General features: G+C 42.4%; 1 protein-coding gene across 6 annotated transcripts in view; it reads right to left on the bottom strand.

Moving 5' to 3' along the window:
- STYK1 (serine/threonine/tyrosine kinase 1) overlaps positions 1 to 26,861 on the bottom strand; it is a 51,824-nt gene that overhangs the window by 13,638 nt on the left and 11,325 nt on the right. The window contains exons 2-7 of one of the 6 annotated variants that reach the window (XM_005680833.3): positions 17,423 to 17,502; positions 9,876 to 10,033; positions 7,145 to 7,246; positions 5,875 to 5,993; positions 5,080 to 5,211; positions 2,220 to 2,486 (exon numbers count right to left, since the gene is read on the bottom strand). In XM_005680833.3, the coding sequence (XP_005680890.1) occupies positions 2,220 to 2,486; positions 5,080 to 5,211; positions 5,875 to 5,993; positions 7,145 to 7,221 (595 nt within the window). In that variant the 5' untranslated portion in view covers positions 7,222 to 7,246; positions 9,876 to 10,033; positions 17,423 to 17,502. Of the gene's footprint in view, positions 1 to 2,219; positions 2,487 to 5,079; positions 5,212 to 5,874; positions 5,994 to 7,144; positions 7,247 to 9,875; positions 10,034 to 14,028; positions 14,143 to 17,422; positions 17,503 to 26,861 lie in introns of those variants that run through there. The other 5 variants (XM_018048481.1, XM_018048479.1, XM_018048480.1 and 2 more) reach the window with 5 other exon arrangements.

The raw sequence follows: 26,861 nt of genomic DNA, 5'->3' as shown, positions 1-26,861 counted from the left end.
ACTGACCTTTTCCAGTCCTGTGGCCACTGCTGAATTTTCCAAATTTGCTGGCATATTGACTGCAGCACTTTCACAGCATCATCTTTCAGGATTTGAAAGAGCTCAACTGGAATTCCATCACCTCCTCTAGCTTTGTTCATAGTGATGCTTTCTAAGGCCCGCTTGACTTCACATTCCAGGAAGTCTGGCTCTAGGTGAGTGATCACACCATCATGATTATCTTGGTATGAAGTTCTTTTTTGTTCAGTTCTTCTGTGTATTCTTGCCACCTCTATTTAGTATCTTCTGCTTCTGTTAGGTCCATTCCATTTCTGTCCTTTATCGAGCCCATCTTTGCATGAAATGTTCCCTTGCTATCTCTAATTTTCTTGAAGAGAACTCTACTCTTTCCCATTCTGTTGTTTTCCTCTATTTCTTTGCATTGATCACTGAGGAAGGCTTTCTTATCTCTCCTTGCTATTGTTTGGAACTCTGCATTCAGATGTTTATATCTTTCCTTTTCTCCTTTGCTTTTCGCTTCTCTCCTTTTCACAGCTATTTTTAAGGCCTCCCTAGACAGCCATTTTGCTTTTTTACATTTCTTTTCCATGGGGATGGTCTTGATCCCTGTCTCCTGTACAATGTCAGGAACCTCAGTCCATAGTTCATCTGGCACTCTGTCTATCAGATCTAGTTCCTTCAATCTATTTCTCACTTCCACTGTATAATCATAGGGATTTGATTTAGGTCATACCTGAATGGTCTAGTGGTTTTCCCCACTTTCTTCAAATTAAGTCTGAATTTGGCAATAAGGAGTTCATGATCTGAGCCACAGTCAGCTCCTCGTCTTGTTTTTGCTGACTGTATAGAGTTTCTCCATCTTTGGCTACAAAGAATATAATCAATCTGATTTCAATGTTGACCATCTGGTGATGTCCATGTGTAGAGTCTTCTCTTGTGTTGTTGGAAGAGGCTTTTTTCTATGACTAGTGTGTTCTCTTGGGAAAACTCTATTATCCTTTGCCCTGCTTCGTTTTGTACTCCAAGGCCAAACTTCCCTGTAACTCCAGGTGTCTCTTGACTTCCTACTTTTGTATTCCAGTCCCCTATGATAAAAGGGACATCTTTTTTGGGTGTTAGTTCTAAAAGGTCTTGTAGGTCTTCATAGAACCATTCAACTTCAGTTTCTTCAGTGTTACTGTTTGCGGCATAGGCTTGGATTACGGTAATATTGAATGGTTTGCCTTAGAAACGAACAGAGATCATTCTGTAATTTTTGAGCTTGCACCAGGTACTGCATTTCGGACTCTTGTTGACCATGATGGCTACTCCATTTCTTCTAAGGGATTCCTGCCCGCAGTAGTAGATATAATGGTCATCTGCATTAAATTCACCCATTCCAGTCCGTCTAGTTTATGACTATAACCTAGATATTAATATTTTGTTGAAGGAATAGAAAACTAATGGTTAATATATATATAGGTTCAAATTTCATATTCTCATTTGATGCGTAAAGAATGACTTTCTGACAGAGCTTTACAGATCTGAAGAATAAGGAATCCAGGATGGTGAGCAGGTTACAAATATGTGTGACTATGATACAGATTAAGCTGAGGTGACAATCTACTCCCAAACCTCAATATTCTAACCCAAGAAAAGATCTGTATTCCGCTGCTTTCTTAAAGCACTCTGCTTCTGTTTTGTTTGCTTGTTTTCTTTTGTTTGCTGGAGAAATTTTTTATTGTTCCTTCTGCTTTTAATTACATTCAATAAAAATAGCAATGATAAAAAATGGTATCACACATTAAAGTATTATCACTTCTAGACCTTTTGATTATGATTCTTGCTAATCCTATTTTTGTTCTGTTTTATGTATCCATCATTACTGGTCCACATCATGAGTATCAGTCCAAAAGAAAATGAAGTATCTGGAAAAGAAATCAAATAGTCAAGAAAAATGAAGAAACAACCTCAAAATCCTCATCCAAGAAATAGTCAGTAGGCAAAAAGTTAGTTTTAACAGCCTTGATAGGCAAGGTTGAGCTAGGGAAAAACCCAAAGAAGAACTTTTCTGTTCTGGAATTTTTACTTTCTATTCCCTTCTTATGGTGGGCCAGCTGTGGTCACAACTATCTGCTGATTAACATCCTAATGTCTGAAAATCCTGTTAGCATTCCCTGTTGAGGGTTCACAGTAAAAATGTTAAAAGAGGAAAAGAAGAGCAATACTCCTCCTTTTACCTTTTAAAGTCTTGAGGACCACACTCTTGGGCTTCGCAGGGCTCCCAGTGTGTATCGTGGTGCGATAGATGGCCCCATAGCTACCACTGTGGATTTGCTCCCGAACTTCAGAGAGTTGCTCCCGGGGCACCTGCAGCTTAGCCAGGACTTTTGCAGAGGTTCGCAGAAGGCTTTCCATCGAGGTCTCCTCAAGCGGTACAAACACAGTTCCCCCAGGTCCTGCTGCTTCCTGGCTTAGGTTCCCAGATGGAGGCACGTGGGCAACACCTAAAACAAAGAGGTGACACCAAACAGCTTTTTCCTGGCCCCAGGGACTCCAGGAAATCAGAACCTCAAACAAACCAGCAAGAAGTCCCTTCAGAAATGGTCTCTCTTGGGTCAATGTGAGGTACCTTCAGGTGCTTCTCAATGAACCAGCATCAACACAAACCTTGTAGAATATATGCCATAATCCCATTACTTCTAAGGCAACTCAAGATGGACCTCTGAAAACTGGTAAAGACATTTCTGTTCAGTCTTTCTCAGAATTCCAGTTCAGTATGAGTAGAGTCTAGAGACAATTCAAAAAGCTACTGAATACATCTTCAAACCACGGACACCTAAAGGTGGGGATAACAGCGAGGGGAACTATCATTTCAGTCAATACAGTGACTTTCAAGGGTGAAACAGAGGTATGGATAAGTACTCAACTCTAAGCTAAAGTTATTCTTCTTCCCTCAAGTTGTCCCCAAAATCAAATTATTCCACATTTCCCAGAGTCTCAATCAAGAAAGTCTTAGATTTCCCTGGCAGTCCAGTGGTTACGGGCTTCCCTTGTAGCTCAGTCGGTAAAGAATCTGCCCGCAATGCAGGAGACCTGGGTTAGATTCCTGGGTGGGGAAGATCCCCTGGAGAAGGAAATGGCAACCCACTCCAGTATTCTTGCCTGGAAAATCCCACGGACAGAGGAGCCTGATAGGTTACATACAATCCATGGAGTTGCAAAGAGTGGGACATGAGTTAGCGGCTAAACAACAACATTGAAATCGGTGAGCTTGGAACCAAGTGAGATAATAAGAGGGTTATAAGAGATGAGGCCAGAGAAGACTCTGATCATGTTAGGCCACTGAAAGAATTTAATCTATTTTTCATTCTAAGATGAGAAGCTACTGGAGGTTTCATGCAGAGAATTAACAGGGCTCACTTAGGCCTTAAAAGAATCATTCCACTGCTCTGAAGAGAACAGACCATGAAAGCATACAGGCAGAAGCAAGGAAACTAGATAACGGTGTATTACAATTTTTTATGAGAGGTGAGGGTGACTTGAGTCTATTTTGAAAGTTCAGTTAAACAGGATTTGCTAATAGATTGGATACAGAATGTGAGAGAAAGAGGAGGCAAGGACATGTTCAGATCTCATTTAGACTTCATTTTACGTTGAACACATGGCGAGCTGGGCTTGCCATTTATTATGCCAGGGAAGACTATGACGAGGAAATTGTGAGGGAATTTCAGGACTTCTGTTTCACATGTGCTGTGTATTTTAACTGTGCTGCTGGGGAAGACTCCTGAGAGTCCCTTGGACTGCAAGGAGATCAAATCAGTTAATCCTAAAGGAAATCAATCCTGAATATTCATTGGAAGGACTGTTGCTGAAGCTGAAGCTCCAATTCTTTGGCCACTTGATATGAACAGCCGACTCATTGGAAAAGACCCTGATGCTGGGAAAGATTAAATGCAAAAGGAGAAGGGGTTGACAGAGGATGAGATGGTTAGATAGCATCACCAACTTAATGGACATAAACTTGAGCAGACTTGGGGAGATAGAAGAGGACCGGGAAGCCTGGTGTGCTGCAGTCCGTGGGGTCACAAAAAGTTGGACACGACTTAAGTGACTCAACTACAACAACAACAACAACAAATAAGAAAATTAGGATACAATTTAGAGAAGGAGAAGGGATCCACCACTCTAGAGATTCATATTGCTGTCAGGATTTTTTTCCCTTCTCTTTTCTCTGAGTTTCCATTCAAGCTGACTCTCTTTCATCATATGCTCAGTGATATTCCAGCATAGCATGTTATCATCTCCTACCTCATGCTTCAAAGACTATTATGGGACTTCCCTGGTGGTCCAGTGTTTAAGAATTTGCCTACCAATGGAGGGGATATGGGTTCAGTCCCTGATCCAGGAAAATTCCACGTGTCACAGGCCAACTAAGCCCGTGCACCACAACTTCTGAGCCTGAGTGCCCTACAGCCCATGTTCCACAACAAGAGAAGCCACCAGAGTAAGTCCATGCACCACGACGAAGGGTAATCCTTGCTGGCCAAAACTAGAGAAAGCCAGGAGCAGCAGTGAAGACCAGAACAACCGTAAATAAATAAATTTTTTAAAATCATCAAGGAAAAAAAAAAACTATTATTAAGGCTACTCCTTTACATCAGAAATTCCAGAAGCACAAAATAGAGGTGGAATGTATTATAAAGTAAAATGTCATCCTTCTAAGCTCATTACAAAGCCTTTGGCTTTATCCCCAGGCTTCCTCCCCAGTCCTTAGACACTCACATGGCCAAAGATTTAATGGTGCAATAGGACAAAGAAAACAGAAAGAGGTTACATGAGGCCTCTCTTGCCTTCTCTTCTTTCAGCTAACAAGAAATTCTGAATTTTCTTGTTATATTAATATAAGAAATTCATATATTGAATTTCAACTCATGACATTCCTAAGAAAGGCTCACCTGTTGCTCTCAACTCCACAGGAGGGGACCCATACCCTCTATCTCATCAGAGGCCTTGAGATTTGAGCTCACTGAAGCTTGGGTCTTCTTTCCTACCATCTCCATCTTTCCCAAGTCACTGCCCAGCCTGTTTGAATCTTACCTCGAGGTCCTGGAGACTGCTGGGCTCTCTGTCCTCTGATAAAAAGCCACAGGATGACGCCAAGGAGGATGAAGAAGGTACCAACTAGGAGGGTTGGGATGATGATGATTTCATACTGCTGTTCCCGGATAACTAGGTAGGAGATCAAGCAAGAAGAGATTGAAGAAGTCCCCTAACTGGACTCCCCCTCTCCTGAGTCTTCAGCTCACCGTATGTGACATGATTATCTCTTCCTTCTGATCCCTCTACCGTAATTAAGATCAGCTCCCTGATCTGAATCGCTATGCCCCTGTTTCTCAGCCCAGCAAGTATACCCTGTGCCTCCTCTCTCATTTTTCCTGCTGAAATGAAAATGCAGTACATCTTTATCTCCGATTGCCACTCTCCCCCACCCTGCCCCACTCCTTCAAAGAAAATGCTCCCTAGCGCCAATTCCTTTCTCACCGCTCTCTTCATTTTATTAGAAATTAAATGATCTTTCTTCCAGAATCTCTTCAGATCTTGTGCATGCAGGCTAAGTCACTTTAGTTGTGTCTGACTCTGTGCGACCCTATGGACTGTAGCCCACCAGGCTCCTCTGTCCATGGGATTCTCCAGGCAAGAATACTGGAGTGGGTTTGTCATGCCCTTCTCAAGGGAATCTTCCCAACCCGGGGATCAAACCTGTGTCTCTCAGGTCTCCTGCCTTGGCTGTTTACCTCTAGCGCCACCTGGGAAGCCTTGTTCTGAAGCCCTCTTCAGATGTTAATCTCCATCAAAAATCAGAGGGCGGGTCTCTGTATCACTTGTACTTACTACACAACTTGTCACTGAGACTGCATTCCAACAGCATCCGCATCACGCCCCTCTCATTTCCCATCACAGCGCAGTGGTCCACTCCGGCGCTTGACCCCTTGAGGATGCACAGGGCACCACTGAGAATGATTCCCAAGGATTGAGTTGTTTTGACAAAAATAAAATGGAGCACACACAGAACTTTAAAATGCCTCTCCAGATCACTGGTTATTAAGTATCAGGCCACCTGGAACTCTCTGAGCCACCAATTCATCTCTCTCTATCTTTCTGATATTCAAACGGGAAGAAATTGTTTCTTCCTGCCATTTTCATTTTATACAGCTAATCCAGGCTTGATCTGGTCTGATCCGTTGGTGCCGTTGTTTCTCAAATTATTTTAAAGCCTCCCCTCCTGCCCTAGTCTCCTGCTCTGATGATCAAGTTCACAAATGATGTAAAATTGTGGTTCATGGGAACAGATATGGGAAAGATTTATCTCCCTAGCAGTCCTTAAGCAGGTCTAATTTTCTTTTTCTGTGTATCTCCTAATTTTTTAAACAAAACACTTAATTTCATGTTTACACAAACCTAATTCAGACCATGAACAAATAGTTGGTGGATTTCAAGAGAGATGAGTTATACACTTGCTTTCCTTCTCTGACATACCCCTCCACTGCATTCTCACTACTAATGAGCAGATAGCAGCTGTGAATAAAACTATTTAGCTTTGCAACTCTTGAAGATTCCTCTGTTCTTCATATAAATATAGACACAGACACTCATTCTTACCAGGGTATGGGTTAAAGAAAGTGTCAGTGCTAAGCTCGCTTCTCTCTCTCTCTCTTTTTTTTAAACAAAAAGGAAATATATTCATGATTCAAAAATAAAACTACAAAAAGGTATACCATGAAAATCTTTTTTCTACCCCATCTTTCTCCATCTATCCAGTTCCCAATTCCCCTTCAAGTAGACTATAGTTACCAGTTTCTTGTTAACCTGGCCAGAGATTCTTTATACGGTTATACTCTACACAATCAGCATATGCTGTGTTTAGTCGCTTCGTCGTTTCCAACTCTTTGTGACCCCATGGATTGTAGCCTGCCAGGCTCCTCTGTTCAAGAAGATTCTCCAGGCAAGAATACTGCAGTGGGTTGCCATGCCCTCCTCCAGGGGATCTTCCCGACCCAGGGATCAAACCCACTTCTCTTACATCTCCTGCATTAGCAGGTGGGTTCTTTACTTCTAGTGCCATCTAGGAAACCCTATTATTGATACTAATAACCACTAATACCTTATTGAGGCAGAGTGTCTCAGTTCTGGAAACACATATGCAAAGAAACCTCCCAGCCAGTTGAATCTTCTTTTCATTCTTCCTGGAGCTCCATGAGTTTGTCTGAGGGAATGAAAATTAAACAATTTCCTTACAACTCAGAAGGCAGACAGGTGTGTGACCGGTTGACAGAAGCCTAAGTCAACAGAGGAGTAGCCAGGAGGAACATCCCAGAGAGAAAAGGAAAGTTTGATTGTCTTATCTGTGGGTTTGCACATAGCGAGGTATCTATGAAGTTAATGAATTGTAAGATAGCAAAGTCCCTCTGATCTAGTTTGTGAGGCAAAAAGGCAAGGTGAGAGTTCCCACAATTCCATAAGACCACATGAAAGGGAAAACACTCTGTAAGAAACAGCAAGCCTTGAAAAAGGATGGAGAGAACAAGGTCCTAAAAATAAAACGTTAGCTCAGCCAGGACAATCAAACATAATTTGAAAACGTCATTCTGATTCTTATTTTCCTTTCCACTTACTTCCTTTTTGGTGCATTATCAGGGGTAATTATTTTTATTCAGGGAGCAGCCAGTTAAACGAGTTTGACTCTAGGAAGTCAGTCCTGTGAATACCTCTCTTACCACGCACAGGAGAAAGAAAGGGGCAGGTGACAGCCAGCTCCAGCTCGTGAGCTCTGCCCAGAAACCAAACTACACACCCACTGACACATACTTGAGCACAAAACATAAAGTGCTGTGTAAGTGTCCCCACATAGAGTTGCTCAGGGTGGAAACCCCCAGTGACAACACATAGCCACGCACACCTATGTCCAAAGACCCAAGTCCATGCTCAAACCCTTTCACTTAGACGTCACACTTATACAGAGCATTCACCTTTGGATGCAACGTGACCTTCTATTTCATTTCCAGAGCAAGGTTCTCATGATCAGTTTTATTTGATCAGCCCTTTGTGGGCTTCCCTGGGGGCTCAGAGGTTAAAGCGTCTGCCTGCAATGCGGGAGACCTGGGTTCATTCCCTGGATCAGGAAGATCCCCTGGAGAAGGAAACAGCAACCCACTCCAGTATTCTTGCCTGGAGAATCCCTTGGACAGAGAAGCCTGGCAGGCTATAGTTGATGGGGTTACAAAGAGTTGGACACAACTGAGTGACTTAGTCCAGCACACACAGCACAGAATTCAAAGACACGGCTTAATAACAGGTAGCAATCCGATGAAAATGGACACTGGAGCAAGGAGATAAACTTACATTCTGTTGTTGTTTAGTCGCTAAGTCATGTCTGATTCTTTGAGCCCTCCAGGCTCCTCTTTCCATGGGAATTTCCCAGGCAAGAATACTGGAATGGTTTGCCATTTCCTTCTCCAGAGGATCATCCTCACCCAGGGATTGAACCTGCATCTCCTTCATTGGCAGGCAGATACTTTACCAGTCAGCCATCATGGAAGTCCAATAGGATATATAGAGAAAGATATATATACATATATATATGTATATATATTAGATCATGGGAAAGAGCACCTACTTGGATTCCCTTCAGTGACTCCCTTCAGTTACCTTTTACTTAAAGGTCTATCCATTTTGTTGCAACTGGTGGAATTTCATTCTTTTTAATGGTTGAGTAATTATTTTATTGAAGATATATAAGCATGTGTTTCTGCAAATAAAGTACCCTTGTTTCACACGAGACTTGGGTCCCTCGCATCCTTCTTTTCATCGACTCCAGTCCCTAGGTCCTGGTCTGTAAAGACCATAACAAAATAGGAATTGGCTCACAAGGCTATGGAGGCTGAGAAGTCCTACAATCTGCCACCTGCTAGTTGAAAATCAGGAAATCTGAGACCATAATTCAACCTGAAGCTGGAGGCCAGTAAACAGGGGTTACAGGGTCTGAACTCCAGATTCTCCTTATGCCAACATCGCATGGTCTTAAACACTGAAGCTTTGTAGTATGTTTTAAAATAATTAAGTTGTGGGGATTCCCTGATGGTCCAGTAGTTAAGATTCAGCATTTTCACTGCTAAGGGTCTGGATTAATCCCTAGTCGGGAAACTAAGATCCTATAAGCTGCTCAATGTGGCCTCCCCTCGAAAAAAAATTCAAATTATTAACTGAGTCCTACAGCTTTGTTCTCTTTTTGAAGATTGCTCTGGATACTTTCAATCCCTTGTGTTTCTTTTTAAACGAATTTTAGAATCAACCTGACCATCCTTAAAAAAAAAAGGCCATCTGGAATTTTGGCAGAGACTACATTGACTGTATCTATCAACTTGGGAAGATTGTCATCTTAACAATATTAAGTCTTCCTACTTCCTATGGGATGTCTTTCCATTTATTCTGTCCTTGCTTCATTCCCTTCAATGATATTTTGGAATTTTCAGTGTACCAGTCTCATTTGCTATCAGTAGCATTTACAGTTCCATGGCCTTGAGAGGATAATTAGAATCTGTGTATGATTGGGAGATACCACTGAGTGTTCTGTCTCTGAGAAAATCAGTTCTAGAACAGGCTGGACAATACATGCCTTCTAGAGGCTGGCCAGACATGCCATATATAAGATAATAGAAGCCCACTACTGATCTTTCGTATATCTGGATAATTACACCGACTGTAGAGGACCACTTTCTGTGGCTCTCAATGTTAGAACCCAGTTTCTTTCTTTTTTTTGACTGTCCTGAGTTGGTGTAAATCTCTTAGGATGCCATGAATTGGTGGGACTAGAGAGGGTATCCAAAGAATCATACCTCTAAATTCCCACCAAAAGGGACTTAAGACCACCTTCCAATGCAGAGGGTGCAGGTTCGTTCCCTGGTCAGAGAGCCAGATCCCATATGCCACAGCTAAGTCTCCTTGCCACAACTAAAGGTTCCATGTGCCACAACTTGGTGACGTTGGTGAAGACCTGGTGAAGCCAAATAAACAAACAAATATTTGTTAAATGAATAAATAAATTGCTTTCCAGATGTTTGTACAATAAGCTCTTTACAATGATTACACTTTGGCCAGAGAAATATATACTATACCAAATAAATGTATCTAATTTTTAAAGAATGTACACCTGGTGTACACATATATCCATGAAAGCCTACGGGAAACCTTACCACACAGAGCCTACCAAAGCACTCAGATCATAAAATTCTTATATTCACTTGTAACAATAATATTTCTCTCTACATCATTTTTGTCTCTGCCATTCTCTCTGAAGTCTAATATATAAATTCCCTGGTGGTTCAGTGGTAAAGGATCTGCTTGCCAGTGCAAGAGATGCAGCTTCGATCCCAGGGTTGAGAAGACCCCATGACGAAAGAAATGGCAGCCCACTCCAGTACTCTTGCCTGGAGAATCCCATGGACAGAGGAGCCTGGTGGGCTACAGTCCTTGGGGCCACAAAGAGTGAGAAACGACTTAGTGACTAAACAATATTCAGTGATCACCTGACCGCTTGCCCATTCTGTGTCAAGCTAAGAAGAGGTACAAAACCTCCTGGGATGACCCTTCCTATGGGTCCAATACTAACCCACCTGACTGTTAGAAGAATGCTCTAAATCTGTGACCAAACTCTGTCTCCTTCAACTATATCTCACTATGTTAAAAGAAAAATGTTGGCTGCTTCTTCTTCTCTTAATTGGACTGTAAAATCCTTAGGGATATAAAACACTCCTATATGCCTTATGCTTTCATGCCATTGCCTCTCAAATTATTTTTAAAGGCTCCCCTCCCATCCACGACTCCAGCTCCAGGGCTCTAGTAAATGTTGACAGCACCCGTCTGAACAACAGTGGTCAGTGGTTTATGGGGGAAAACTCTACCTCCCGTACAGTCCTTGAAAGTGAAAGTGTTGGTCGCTCAGTCGTGTCCGACTCTTTGTGACCCCATGAATTGTAGCCTGCCACCCTCCACTGTCCATGGAATTCTCCAGGCACGAATACTGTAATAGGTTAAGCTGGTCTAGTTTTCTTTGACTGTTTCTCGTTTCTTTTCTAAACAAAACATTTAATTTCATTTTTAATATTTATTTATGTATTTATTTGGCTGCTCCAGGTCTTAGTTGTGGCACTCAGGATCTTTATTTGTGGCATGCGGGATCTAGTTCCCTGGCCAGGGATCAAACCTGGACCGCCTGCATTGGGAATGCTGAGTCTTAGCCACTGGACCACCAGGGAAATCCCTAACTTCATTTTTATACAAAGTAATTCAGACAATGAATAAAGAGCTGGAAGACTTCAAGCTCTCTCTGCAGTGCCATGTATTGCTAAATGCAGGGCATTGGAATCAAGGGTCCAGTGAGGCTGTGAAACTGTTAATTCTGATAACTGTATTTGATGATTGGAAAATATGTACATAGCCTACCTACAGTTTATACATACCTATGGTGCCAAATCTCCCAGGCAGGACTCTAATCAAAACAACATTACTGCTTTTGTGGCTATCCTTCCTTGTTTTTTCTCTTTTCATTTACTTCGGAATTTCTATTAGCATATTAAAAAGTGTAGTTTGGGACTTCCTTGGGGGTCCAGTGGTTAAGAATCCACTTCCATCATGGGGAGTGGGAAGGGGGGGTAGGGAGGGAGCTTCCCTCGTGGCTCAGTGATAAAGCACCTGCTGCAAATGCTGGAGACGCTGGTTTGATCCTATAGGATCTTATGGAGCCTGTCCCCTACTGGGAGCTGCAACTGCTGAGCCCACACACCTAGAGTCTGTGCTCTGCAACAGAGAAGCCACCACAACGAGAGAGAAGCCCACACACCGCGGCTAAGGAGTGGCCCCTACTTGCCGCAGCTGCAGAAAAGCCTGCACAGCACAGACCCAACACAGTCAAAAATACATACATTCCTTAAATTATTTTCTAACAAATCTATCTTCTAATGCAGAAGACACCAGTTTGATCCCTGGTCTGCGAACTAAGATTCCATATGCTGTGTGAAATGGCCACACACACACAAAAAATTCCCCCCTTGAAGGGACAAACTTTCCCTCCAAAGTTTTTCCTTGAAGGGAAAAATTTTCCCTCCTCTAAAGGGAGGAATAGAGCTATGAAGGAGATACAAATAGGAAGAGAATAAGAGTAAAATGGGAAGTGAAATCCACCCCACATGTGTGCAAGACTATAGTCTAGAGACCATAAAAGTTAATAATCACAACTGATATTGAACTAAACATTCATATTAATTCTCCCAACTCATACACACTTATAATCCAAGTACAATGCATATCTGTTTTATTACACGCAGAGACTTTATTTGCAACAATAACACAACTCTCACTGGTGACATTTCTGTTCAGTTAGTACAGTAATGTCACAGATACAATCAGCAGTTCACTCATGAATGTCCAGAAGAAACTCTTCTTACCAAAAATATATCTACGAATAAAACTTTAAAAATTCAACACATGCTTCTGTACTCTGTCTGCCTACATGTTGTGAGAAATTCCTTAACAGACTGTATGACACTTGGTTCCACCTCATAAGGGGTTAAATCTGTTATGCCAGCCTCGCCCTCAAGCTTACCACCCGCATATCAAAGCAAGTGGATCTGCCAATCACATTCTTTCCATACAGACAAGTGACCTGTGGCCTATAGACGAGTGACCGCACTGAGTTAAGGGTGTTATTAACAACTGTAGGCTATGGGGCAGAAGGTGTGTGTGCAGGCTAAGTCACTTCAGTTGTATCAGACTCTGTGAGCTTATGGACTATAGCCCACCCCGCTCCTCTATCCATGGGATTTCCTTGGCAAGAATACTGGAGTGGGTTGCCATGCCCTCCTCCAGACGGTCTTCCCAACCCAGAGATAGAACTCAATCTCTTTTGTCTCTTGCACTGGCAGATGAGTTCTTTACCAATAGTGCCACCTGTGACGGCAAGGGCCAGAAGACAAAAAGATCCAAAGTGAGGAAGATAAAACATATGGAGATGACGCCCTGAGATGGGGACCATATGCCTTCTGGTTCAGTCGTTCAGCCTTCCCGTCTCTTCCGCATCACCCTCACCCCAAAATAATTCACTTAATAAATAGAGTGACCATGTTAAGTTGACATCAAGACAGAAGAGAACTGCTCAAATCTAGAGGATTCCAGAGTTACTTTATCTTCCTGCTGACTTTAACTGAGCAGTCCTTCCTGTTTTCAGGGCCAATAAGCATACTGATGGAGTACAAAGTGCATGTACCAGGCTAGGCACTTTCACACTAGGAGGAAACTGAGGTTCAGAGAGATTAAGTTCTGAATTAGCCTGGGTTAAATACAAAAAAAAAAAAAAAAAAAAAAAAAGAGCAAGTAAGTAAACTTCCAAGAAAGGTTTTTTATGTAGTTGTTGTTGTTGTTTTCCTTTTGGCCATGCTGCTTGCAGGATCTTAGTTTCCAGACCAAGGATGGAACCCACACCCCCTCAGCAGTGAAAGTGCAGAGCCCTAACCACTGGACCACCAGGGAATTCCCCAGGCCCCAACCCTTTACTACAAACCCAGTGTTCTTTAACCTGCTTCATGACACGTATGTCCTTGTCACTCAAATGGACAAGACACATAGTATCATGAAGGAGTTATGTCAAAATCCAAAGCAATCACGGAAACCATAATGCTGAAACTAAATTTCACCAACAAACACACCATAAGTTGGAAAGCATGTGTGAGCAGAATCTGCCTCTGTGTTCTTCCCTGTTACCTAGGAGCATGTCTGCATGTCTGTCTTCAGAATGCATTTGGAAAATAACTATAAATCAGAATTTGCTTCCTCGGTCCAAGCCATTTCCCAGGCAAGAGTACTGGAGTGGGTTGTTATTTCCTTCTCTAGGGGATCTTCCCAACCCAGGGAATCAAACCCAGGTCTCTTGCATTGCAGGCAGATTCTTTGCCATCTGAGTCACCAGGGAAGCCCAAATTTGCTTCCAGTACTCACCAAATGATGGAATCCGGGATCACTTGCTTTGTTTGTTCATTTTCCTGGATCTGAGCCCAAGCCTATTTCTATCTTCCGTTTTAGGGAGAAGGACCTGAATTCAGACTTCCACTGTGAGCCCCGGAGAGGTTGGGGTAGGGAGTCAGGAAGGGGCCAGAACCCCGAGGGGACACAGCATACAAATCATTCAAGACTTCAAGACGCCCTGCCAGGTATCAGAGAACCTCAGGCTCCATCAGTCTCCTGACGCCCACTCCAGAGAGGATGAATGGACAGAAGAGCTCACTGAGCAGCGGCTCTCTTTAAGCCTCAAGACTTGCACAGATAACCCGCCCCTCTGCCCAGTGATATCTCCTGGTGATGAGGTGGAGAGCAGAGGAGTTACCACCACATCATTCACCCTCCGGTTCTTCTCAGATAGGAAGGATTGTGACTCTTCTCATCTCCACCCTCCTCCTAGAGACCTGGGGCTTGAAATGCCCTTTGAACCATGAAAAAAAGAAAAAAAAAAAGAGGCTCCATCATGCTGTCTGAAAGGCCTGACCACATTCAAACAAATTCTTTTTACAGTAAGACAGAGCATTATCAGCTTTTCTTGCTTCCTTTAAGTCTGGACTTTTCACCTCTTTGGGAATTCCTAAAATACATGTGATATACAGTAGAGATGAGAAGTTCTAAACTTTATCTTGGCTCCTCCTGAAACCTCCCTCCATAGGGGAAGAAATGGAATCCAAGATAGGGAGCCCTGGGACACCTAGGGAAATCAAACAGCATCAAATTTAAAATATCATTCCCAACACGAACACATTTTATGTCCTTTCAAGTGTTATATAAATTCAAGAGGTTTTTATTATAATTATCATTTTACTTACGACATTCCTGATTTCATAATCTTCCATCTACTACATGCAAACCTCAAAAGTCCAAAAATAATATATCTTAAAATACATGCTGGCTATTTTCTCTTCCTGGGATTACTGTTGTTGTTTGGGTGCTAAATCACGCCCTGCTCTTTGAGATCCCATGGATTATAGCCAGCCCGGTTCCTCTGTCCATGGGATTCCCGAGGCAAGAATACTGGAGTGGGTTGCCTTTTTGAGAGGATCTTCCCGTGCCAGGGGTTGAACCAGCATTTTCTGCACTGCAGGCAGATTCTTTAATGCTGCACCCCAAGCACAGAATAAGGGTTACTGATAAGAAAGAAGAGCCAAGAACACACAACCACCACCTGCTCTCAGCACAGAGCTACCTCTGACCCATCCGTGTTCACTTTTCCCTACCTGATGGACACACCAAAGATGTCTATACCTGCTGCTGCAGGCTTGTTTCACACGCCTGGCTTCCACCGCTATCAGTCACACTGCATTTCCAAGGACCAGTCCCCACTTAGCTGTTCACCCTGCTTGGTTTTTCCTTTTAAAAAAGGGGCTCCCGGGTGTCAACTACAAATTGGCACTTACCAAGAGCACTGCCAACGACTGAACAACAAGGCATTTGCCGTCTGCCTCTACGGAGACTGAAGCCCACGCTGCTATAGGTGCTGACCTTCATCAACCCCTGAGGGAGTTAGGGTGGAGGGAGGCACTCTGTGCTCCAGGGAATCTGGTGGGACAGGTCTTTAGATAGTTGGATGCTTTTAGGAACAGATTTTATGATCTCAATCCTTGCATCTCCTCATATCAAGAAGTGAAGTGAAGTGAAGTCGCTCAGTCATGTCCTACTCTTTGTGACCCTGTGGACTGTAGCATACCAGGCTCCTCTGTCCATGGGATTCTCCAGGCAAGAATACTGGAGTGGGTTACCATTTCCTTCTCCAGGGGAACTTCCCGACCCAGGGATCAAACCTGGGCCTCCCGCATTGAAGGCAGACGCTTTAACCTCTGAGCCACCAGGGAAGCCCTCATATCTAGAGAAATACTAAATCCCTTCAGGGTGACATCAGATCCTCATGACTAACAAAAAATCTTTTGTAAAAGGAGTGCCTCATGGTATTGAACTCCCCCTTCACCAAAACCTTATATATTTACTTTCTCCCACTGCCGCTTTCGAGCAGTCTCTCAGAGCTATCTGAGATGCTGCCTACCAGGCTGCAGTCCTCATTTTGCCCCAGTAAAACTTAACTCACAGCTCTCAAGTTGTATATCTTTTTTTTTAGTCGACATGGAACTTTAAATATCTTTTGGCAGTTTCCCCCCATAAGCAAGGAGATCTGTTCTGTTGTCCTATCTGTCTAGCCCACAGCCCTCTGCAGAGAAAAAAGCAGAAAAAAAATGCAGTCTACAAGATTGCAGGAACACACACACACACGTACAGTTTCTCATTCTCTAATAAAGGAGTCCCAGACCCAGGCAGGCACAATCAGGGAGTCAGCTCAGCTGCGTTGTAAACTAAATGCTGTGTCACACAGGGTGTGTCCTCCTAAGGACTCTAGACATGGAAGGGAATTTCAGGGAAACAATAACAAAGGCCTGGCAAGATGAAATAGGCACCTGTGGGAAAACATCACTGTCTCATTCTGCAAGGAAATCCAACCAGTCCATCCTAAAGGAAATCAGTCCTGAATATTCATTGGAAGGACTGATGCTGAAGCTGAAACTCCAGTACTTTGGCCACCTGATGCAAAGAACTGACTCATTGGAAAAGACCCTGATGCTGGGAAAGATTGAAGGTGGTGGGAGAAGGGGACGACAGAGGATGAGATGCTTGAATGGGGAGCATTAGCACTGACCCTGGCGCCATGATTACAGAGGCAGAGGTTTTGATTTCTAGTTCTGTGTTGGTGACTCACTGAGCATATCGCCTGACCTTGTCATTCCTTCTCATCTTAATTTGGGACCAGGACACCTGCTTCTCTCCTCGGGGCAGTAAAGAATTACAGACAGCAGGAGGAAGTGAATGACACCAGAAAAGGGGCAGGCCAGCTAAGAAGTCCACACACATAGTCTCTCCCCCTCAACTCTCTAATTCCGAAGGCTCGCTTGCAACTGCATCTTGCGACCCACATCACAGTAGCCCCACCAGTTTTCATTTCTGTCCCTACCTCTGCCTGTAATTCCCTATGGGGTAATCAGAAAGAGCTACCCCAGTGGCTCCACGGTCGGGAAGATCCCCTGGAGACAGGAATGGCAACCCTCCAGTATTCTTGCCTAAGAAATCCCATAGATTGAGGAACCTAGTGGGCCACAGTCCGAATTGCTTGCTGATGGCATTGTTTTCTACCTGGGAGAAAGCTAAGTTGGAACTTTTGGAAACAAAGTTAATATATCGTCTGCATCCAACTGTGGCAAGTAGAAGGAACACAGGGACCAAGGTCAGGGATGCAGGATAGATTTATCTCAATCTTTTAATGTCTTGGTTTTCTAATCTTTAATCTGAGATTATCATGAGCACTTACCTCAGGATTCTAGTGAGAATTAATGAGAATGTGAAAATGTTCTTCAAAGGAACAAACTGTGCCATTTGCAGACCTAGAGACTGTCACACAAAGTGAAGTCAGAAAGAGAAAAATAACATTGTTTATTAAAGCATATATGTGGAATCTAGAAAAACAGTACAGATGAACATATCTGCAAAGCAGAAATAGAGACACAGACATAGCGAACAAACGGACTCCGGGCAGGGTTGAGGGGGGGTGGGGCCGGTGGGTGGGAAAGGTTGGGATGAATTGGGAAATTGAGACTAACTTATATAAGGAGCCTGGTAGGCTACAGTCCATGCGGTAGCTAAGAGTCAGACACGACTGAGCAACTTGACTTTCACTTTTCAGTTTCATGCACTGGAGAAGGAAATGGCAACCCACTCCAGTGTTCTTGCCTGGAGAATCCCAGGGACGGGGGAGCCTGGTGGGCTTCCGTCTCTGGGGTCGCACAGAGTTAGACACGACTGAAGTGACTTAGCAGCAGCAGTAGCAGTATATAAACTACTATGTATAAAATATACAACTAACATTAACTTATTGCACAGCACAGGGAACTCTACTCAGTGCTCTGCGGTGACCTAAACGGGAAGACAATCCAAAAAAAGGGGGATATATGTATACCTCTAGCTGATTCACTTTGCTGCGCAGCATAAAATAACACATTGTAAAGCAACTATACTTCAGTAAATTTTATGGCAAAAACCACCACAATATTGTAAAGTAATTTGCCTCCGATTAAAATTAAAAAAAAAAAAAAAAACCTGATGCTAAAAAGGTAAGTAGTAAAGCTTCTAAAGTTAAAAAAAAAAGGTAATAGTTACACCTTCCTCTTCCAGCAAGAATTCATGTGTGTTTACTTTGCATACATAATTACTTTTGGACATAATTACTGTTATATAATTATATAGACATAATTACTTTTCAGACCAAAGGTTCCAACTCAGTGTTCCTAAATAACACATTCTACCTGACAGTCTCTAACTCTAATTTCTACTTCCCCACCACAATGATCTCAAGACAGTGTGGCTTTCCTTCAAAGCATTGGCATAAATGTGGATATATTCCCTTTCCTCTAACACAGGCACCATATAATGAAAGTGCTGAATGACTTCCTTAGTTTTGCTCTTTCCTTCTCCAGGGGATCTTCCCAACCCGGGGATCTTCCCAACCCAGGGATCTTCCCAACTCAGGAATCAAACCCAGGTCTCCTACATGGCAGGCAGATTCTTTACAGTCTGAGTCACCAAGGAAACTAATGGGGGATAATTCGGTTCAGTAGCTCAGTCGTGTCCGACTCTTTGCAACCCCATGGTCCGCAGCACACCAGGCCTCCCTGTCCATCACCAACTCCCAGAGTTACTCAAACTCATCTCCATTGGTTGGTGATGCCATCCAACCATCTTTTCCTCTGCCATCCCCTTCTTCTCCTGCCTTCAATTTGTCCCAGCGTCAGTGTCTTCCAATGAGTCATTTCTTTGCATCAGGTAACCAAAGTATTGGAGTTTCAGCTTCAGCATCAGTCCTTCCAATGAACAATCAGGACTGATTTCCTTTAGGATGGACTGGTTGGATCTCCTTGAAGTCCAAGGGACTCTCAAGAGTCTTCTTCAACATTACAGTTCAAAAGCATCAATTCTTCAGCACTCAACTATCTTTATAGTCCGACTCTCACAGCCACACATGACTACTGGAAAAACCATAGCATTGACTAGACAGACCTTTCTTGGCAGGATAATGGAAGATAGTTGGAAAATAAATTCAGTGAGCAAAAACGGCAGAACCACTGTGTGTGTTCACGAATGTGGGTGTGGATAAGAAAAGTATGTAGGCGTGTATTTTATTAAATAGCAGTGAACAATTCTACTGGCTTGTTATCTTAATATAGCCTCAGTGCAGCCCCACAGTAGCCCCACCTCAGCTGGGCTTCCCGCTCTGAACTTAATGCATGAGAAAGGTGCTTTGTTTTCAGTTGCGTCTTTGCTTGAAGTCATTTATATCTTCCACAATAAAGGCCCAAAAGGCATACCCATAGGCTTTGGCTACCTTTCAGTACTTTTATTACAAGTCTCGGAAGTATAGCCCAGTGAAGTTTGAAACCCAATATACACATATTGTTGTTAGTTATTTGCTCAGTCATGTCTGACTCTTTGCAACTCCATGAACTGTAGCCCACTAGGCTCCTCTGTCCGTGGGATTTCTCAGGCAGGAATACTGGAATGGGTTGCCAATCCATACTCCAGGGGATCTTCCCAACCCAGGGATCGAACCCCTGTCTCCTACATTGGCAGGAGTATTCTTTACCATTGAGCCATCAGGGAAACTCCAATATACTTGTTTCTGCCATTAATTAGCTGTGGTCTCTTGAGCAATCTCTTTTTTTTTCATCTGTTAAACTGAGTTTATAGTATTATCTATCTCCAAGAATCACTGTAAGAATTAAATGATACTTAGAACAATACATAGCACATAACAAATAATAGTTATTACTAATTATTCCTATAATAATTATAGAAATAAAATATTCCCATAATAATTATACTATTATTCTTCAAATTATGATATCTACAAATGATTTCTCCTTTTGGATAAGATTTTCATCCTAGGCAGTATTAATATAATGACATAATATCACAATTAGAGTATTTATATGTCTATGGATCAAGGGAATAAGAAAATTACTTCCTGAAATTTAAATTTCATATGGGCTTCCCTGGTTTACAGAAGGGACTTCCCTGGTGGTCCAGTGGCTAAGACTCTGCACTTCCAATGCAGGGTGTCTGGGTTCAATCTCTAGTCAGGGAACTAGATCCATATGTCACAACTAAGAGTTCACATGCTGCACCGGAGACCCAACACAGCCAAATAAATAGACAAATATTTTAAAAAATATCCTTACAGTAAATATGACCTAGGTTTCTACTACAATTTTCTCATCTTCCTTCTGAGAAGTACCTACTTTTTATAAATGTTAAATTTTCAACTCTCCTGCTCTCTTTTATAAATTGCTTCATGGTCTTAAATTGAAATATCATATACTTAGAATAAAAGTAGATAAAACAAATTTCAGAATTCCTTTTCCACGCTCTAACACCCCAAATTTAAAACCAGTGTGATCAAAGAAACTTTGTAAAAGTTTCAAGGCCCAAGATGATCCATCAATTAAGTCAGAATCAAGAAACAGTTGGGAATGGGAGCCGAGTGCTGGGATCTGTTAAGGCTCCAAAAGTTGATTCCAACATGGAGCCAATTTCAGGAACTTTGCCTTAAACCCTCATCTCCTTCCTTTCTTATTTAATACAGAAGAAATCCACCAGTCTCTAATTTAATAATAAAGTTCTAGATTGACTGCTGTGTTTATTATCCTCTTTCTCTCTCTCTCTTTGGCCAAATTTTATCACTTCCCTGTGTTTTAATTCCTAATCTATAACATTATGGATTATCATTATCCTTGCACTATCTAATCAGAGACATTCTGATAAATGAGATAAAACATGTGAAAGGACTTTTTAAAGTTTTAGAATAAAAGGATTTCAGAAACCCAAGGTAGAATTATTCCCCTCCCAACACACACACACACACACACACGTACACACCCACATACACATACACATACACACACACATATACAGACATATATACATACACATACACACATATACATACTCATATATACACACATGTACACATGCATACATACACATATACACACACATACACACATGCCCACTGCCATCTCTTCTGAAGAATCCTCACTTCCCATAGGTTACTTTTTTATAGTAAGACCTGGGGATCTGTTAAGCCTTGTCTATATATTCCAGAGAACTTCAAGACAACTCTGCTCACTGCCCCATCATTTACTAGTCACACTTTTTCTCCTTTCATACATCACTGGGTCTTCTCTGATGGCGTGGTGGTGAAAAATTTGCCTGCCAATGCAGGGGCCATAAGAGACCGTGGTTCAATCCCTGGGTCAGGAAGATCCCCTGGTGTAGGAAATGGCAGCTCACTCCAGTATTTTGCCTGGAGGAGTCCATGGACAGAAGGGCCTGGTGGGCTACAGTCCTTGTAGTCGCAGAGTTGGACACAACCAAGCAGGCACTCATGCATCTTTCCCTCAAAATGGCTATGTAAACCAGTCCTTCTACTAGAATCTCTATTTGCTGTCAATAGATTGAGATCCATAGGAAAATCAAGAAATGTAAGTGTACCTCCACCAAGATGCAGAAAGCAGTTTAAAGCAAAGTGATGCAAATACTGCCTGAAACACCTGCTACCCTCCTGGATTGTTGATTCGTCCTGGGAATAAAAATGTGGCAGTGACATGAACTTTACTTGATCTTATTTTGCTTGATCTTACTTTTTGAAATGAAAGAGCAAAAGATGGGACTTCCCTGGTGGTCCAATGGCTAAGACTCTGAGCTCCCAATGTAGGGGGCCAAGGTTTGATCCCACACGCCACAACTAAAAATCCTGCATGCCTCGACTATAACCTGATGCAGGCAAATAAATATATAAAAATAAATATTTTTAAAAAGAGCAAAAAAAGACTAAAACAAAGACAGTACAAGAGAACGAAAATCATGAGGTTTGTGTCTACGCTCAAGAGGAAAACCCTCAGAATTTTTGCCTAACATTTATTTAATTGAACAACAAAAATACATTAAGTACTGTTCACCATCCCTTGCTCTGGTTTCCTCCATTTGAGCTTCCCAGGCGGCACTGTGGTAAAGAATATGCCTGCAATGTGGGAGACCTGGGTTCGATCCCTGGGTCAGGAAGATCCCCTGGAGGAGGAAATGGCAACCCACTCCAGTAGTCTTGCTTGGAAAATTCCACAGACAGAAGAACCTAGCGGGCTACAGCCCATAGGGTAGCAAAGAGTCAGACACGACTGAGCACACAACGTATTTTTGGACCTTTTTCCAGAACCCAGGTAAGGAGATTCAGTTTAGGCATTCCACATTATCTCCCTCCTTTCCACTTGCTCCTTGGAAGAAAAGTTATAACCAACCTAGATAGCATATTCAAAAGCAGAGACATTACTTTGCCGACTAAGGTCTGTCTAGTCAAGGTTATGGTTTTTCCTGTAGTCATGTATGGATGTGAGAGTTGGACTGTGAAGAAGGCTGAACGCTGAAGAATTGATGCTTTTGAACTGTGGTGTTGGAGAAGACTCTTGGGAGTCCCTTGGACTGCAAGGAGATCCAACCAGTCCATTCTGAAGGAGATCAACCCTGGGATTTCTTTGGAAGGAATGATGCTAAAGCTGAAACTCCAATACTTTGGCCACCTCATGTGAAGAGTTGACTCATTGGAAAAGTCTTTGATGCTGGGAGGGATTAGGGGCAGGAGAAGAAGGGGACGACAGAGGATGAGATGGCTGAATGGCATCATGGACTCGATGGATGCAAGTCTGAGTGAACTCTGGGAGTTGGTGATGGACAGGGAGGCATGGCGTGCTGCGATTCATAGGGTCGCAAAGAGTCGGACATGACTGAGCGACTGAACTGAACTGAACTTCCCGATAAACCCAGACTCTTTCCCTGAGTGAGCATGGAGCAGAGTTCAGACAATAAACCAAATGAAGCAATTCACTTTGGACTCCACCCTTAACTGATACAAATCAACACAGCTTTCTTGACACTGGTTTCTGCTTCCCACTACTGCCTGGTGTGTTTCAGGGCATATAGTAAAATGACAAACACTTACACAATGCTCACCACCTGTCAGGCACTGTTCTAAACACTGTACACATAGATGAAGGAACTTGTCACAGAGAAGTTAAGTAACTTGCTCTAGATCACACAGCTGCTGCTGCTGCTGCTGCTAAATCACTTCAGTCGTGTCCGACTCTGTGCGACCCCATAGACGGCAGCCCATCAGGCTTCCCCGTCCCTGGGATTCTCCAGGCAAGAACACTGGAGTGGGTTGCCATTTCCTTCTCCAATGCATGAAAGTGAAAAGTGAAAGTCAAGCCGCTCAGTCGTGTCCGACTCTAATGACCCCATGGACTGCAGCCTACTAGGCTCCTCCGTCCATCGGATTTTCCAGGCCATTGCCTTCTCCAGATCACACAGCTAGTCAGCAGGGATTTGGAACTTCAGCCCAGGTTGTATGGTTTTAGAATCAGTGCTTTTACATTACACTGTACCCTGCTCCTTTAACAGATTCTCAAAAATAATTTTTTAAAAAATTAAAATTACCGTTAATATTGCTTTTGTGAGGTTTTGGGAAATAAAGTTTACAAAGCATAAAATGCACCCTTTTAATGTATACAATTTAGTGGTTTTTTAGTATATTCACAAAGTTGTACAACCATCACTGCTATCTAGTTTTAGGCTATTTTCATCACATCCCTTAAAAAAAACCCTGTCCTGGGGGCTTCCCTGGTGGCACAGTGATAAAGAATCTGCCTGCTAATGCAGGAGACACCAGTTTGATCCCTGGTCCAGGAAGATTCCACGTGCCAAGGAACAACTAAGCCCACGCGCCACAACTATTGAGCCTGTGCTGAAGAGCCCGAGAGCCACAACTACTGAACCCACGCACTGTAACTACTGAAGCTGGAGCACCCTAGAGCCGGTGCTCCACAAGAGAAGTCACCGCAGCTAGGAGGCCGTGCACTGCAATGAAGAGTAGCCTCCCAGTGGCCACAACTAGAGAAAAACCTGTGTAGCAATGAAGACCCAGTGCAGCCAAAAATAAATTAAAAAAAAATAGATACAAACCTGTACCAAGAGCAGCCACTTCTCAGTGCCCACCTCCCCACCACAAGCGCCTGAGCAATCACTAATCTATCTCTCAGCTTTATGGATTTGCCTATTTTAGATATCTCATATAAATTGAATCATATAATCTGTGACCTGTGTTTGGCTTTAGCAAGTTTCCAAGTTTCATCCATTGTATTAATGAGGGTTCTCTGGAGAAACAACTAATAGGATATATATATGAGGAAATTTATCCTACATATAATAGGATATATATATATATATATATATATATATATATATATGAGGAAATTTATTATAGGAATTGGCTTGCAAGGCTATGGAGGCTGAGAAGCCCCACAATCTGCCATCTGCAAGTTGGAAAGTCAGGAAATCTGGGACTATAATTCAACTTGAGGCTGGAGGCCTGAAAACAGGGATCCCAGGGTCTGAAATTCTCCTTATGCCTATAGTGCATGGCCTTAGTCATTGCAGCTTTGTAGTACATTTTAAAATAATTAATTCTGGGGACTCCCCTGGAGGTTTAGCAGTTAGGACTCAGTGCTTTCACTGCCAAGGGCTGAGGTTTAATCCCTGGTCAGGGAACTAAGATCCTGCAAGTTTTTATATACCTTACCTACAGAAATCACTGCTCCCCAGACACCCAAAATTTTAGTTAATGTTGAAATAAAAATCACAAAGGTGCAGCACCTAATATCACTGTGAAACCACAAAACTCAGAGTCCTATCCCAGGGTTCAGTGAACTTTGTCTGAAGGATTTATATCACACACTATCTGAATATATATAAACCCACAACCTGTGGCCTGCTGATACTATCAAAGCTTTATTGCTCTTCTGTTTGTAGATAATCTAAGCTCATACCTTTAAATTGGCTTGCCTCTATTTCCCAGCCCATGTTAAGTCAGTCAATTAAAAATAATTTTAATAGCAAACCAAAGGGATGGGAAGGGGTTTAAGAATGAGAGGATATATGTATACTTATGGCTGATTCAAGTTGTTTTACAGCAGAAACCAACAAAACATTGTAAAGCAATGATCCTCCAATTAAAAATAATTTTTTATTTTTTAATTTTTTTAATTTTTAATATAAATTTATTTATTTTAATTGGAGGTTAATTACTTTACAATATTGTATTGGTTTTGCCATACATCAACATGAATCCGCCACAGGTATACACGCATTCCCCATCCTAAACCCCCCTCCCTCCTCCCTCCCCGTACCATCCCTCTGGGCCAAAGAACTAAATAGACATTTCTCCAAATAATTTTTTTAAAAAAGAAAAAAATAGGAGTCCAAGATGAGAAGATCTAGAAAGATCAAGGTAGTGGTGGTGACGAGGAGGTGCTTTACAGATAATGATAAAATCACATTTCATTTATCTGCATTTTTTTCCAATCCTGAAAACTTGGAGTGTTCTTCAAGGTTATCTTCAGTTTTACGAAAGAAAGCCACTTCAGGATGACCCATGACCATTTTAACAACTTCATAGTGCACGTGGAAAATAATGTCTAAGTGCAAAGGTGACTCATGTAGGGTCAGAAAATAAATCAGAGATCTGATCTGATGCGGGACTTTCTGATCATGAATCCATTATTACTCCTAATGAACATGGGTGAGGACAAGAAAAACACGGTGAGACTTTGAGGTAATTTAATGTTAAGGGAGCTATTTGGGCCTCAAGAAGGAATATAGGTTTACGTATGGCTGACTCATCTTGCTATGCAGTGAAGCTAACACAAAACTGTGAAGCAACTCTACTACAATAAAAATTAATTAATAAAAATTAAAGAAGGGATGCAAACATGCCAAGTTCAACTCTCAGTGTCAAAAAATCATTCTCTTCCCACACTGTAATTGAAGAAACCAGCACTGTGTCTCCTGGGCCACTTTAGACACACCTCCCTGCTAAAGAAACTCTAAAAAGAGCAAACCTGCCTTCCATTTCTTATTCTGCTTTACAAGAACACTATGAGATGCAACATGAATTCCACAAACGAATTCTAAACATGTACAATCAGAAGAGCCTTTTGAAAGCCATTAAAAAACCTAGCCTCCGTAACTAGCTGATGAGGAAATAGGCGCAGGGTTCAGGTTTTTTCCAACTAATTAGCACTTGAGCTAAGACTAGCCTTGTGTGCCTTGAACGTCCATCTGGTCCTCTTTCATTATAATTTTCCACCCTTCAAAAGGCTGACTGGGTATTGGTTCTTTTTTTATCCAGTTTTGTATGGATGAGGATAAGGAAGATGATCATAGTTGTTAGAATTCATCATGTGCCTACAGTTTCATTGTTTCTTCTGCTTGTCAAGCCTTTGGGTTGTATACGTGTCTGAATTAACCTCAGAAAATCCACTGCATGCATTTCTGAGGTTGAAGAGACTTTACATTCCAGCTGTATTTTCATTGCTGGCACTGCAGGGCCTTAAGAATATTCCAGTGAATATTCTGCTTATTTATTCCTCCACCAAAACTCATTTTGATTCATACTAAGAGGTCAGCCCCAGAGAACAGTAAAGGGGTCAGGGATTGGGACCCATGGCGTAAGCCCACGGAAGTAGCAGAGCAGCTTCAAACCAGACTGGTTGGATCTGCGGTGTTTGCTTATAAATCTGATGGAAAGCAAGGCAGTCAAGACAGATTTTCAGCATTCCCTTAGCTCCCTGCCCCTTCCTTGAACCACAAGC

The sequence above is a fragment of the Capra hircus genome, chromosome 5, assembly GCF_001704415.2.
Source record: "Capra hircus breed San Clemente chromosome 5, ASM170441v1, whole genome shotgun sequence".
NCBI classification, from domain to species: domain Eukaryota; kingdom Metazoa; phylum Chordata; class Mammalia; order Artiodactyla; family Bovidae; genus Capra; species Capra hircus.
Note: the sequence above shows the minus strand (reverse complement) of the source record. Positions and strands in the feature narration are given on the sequence as shown.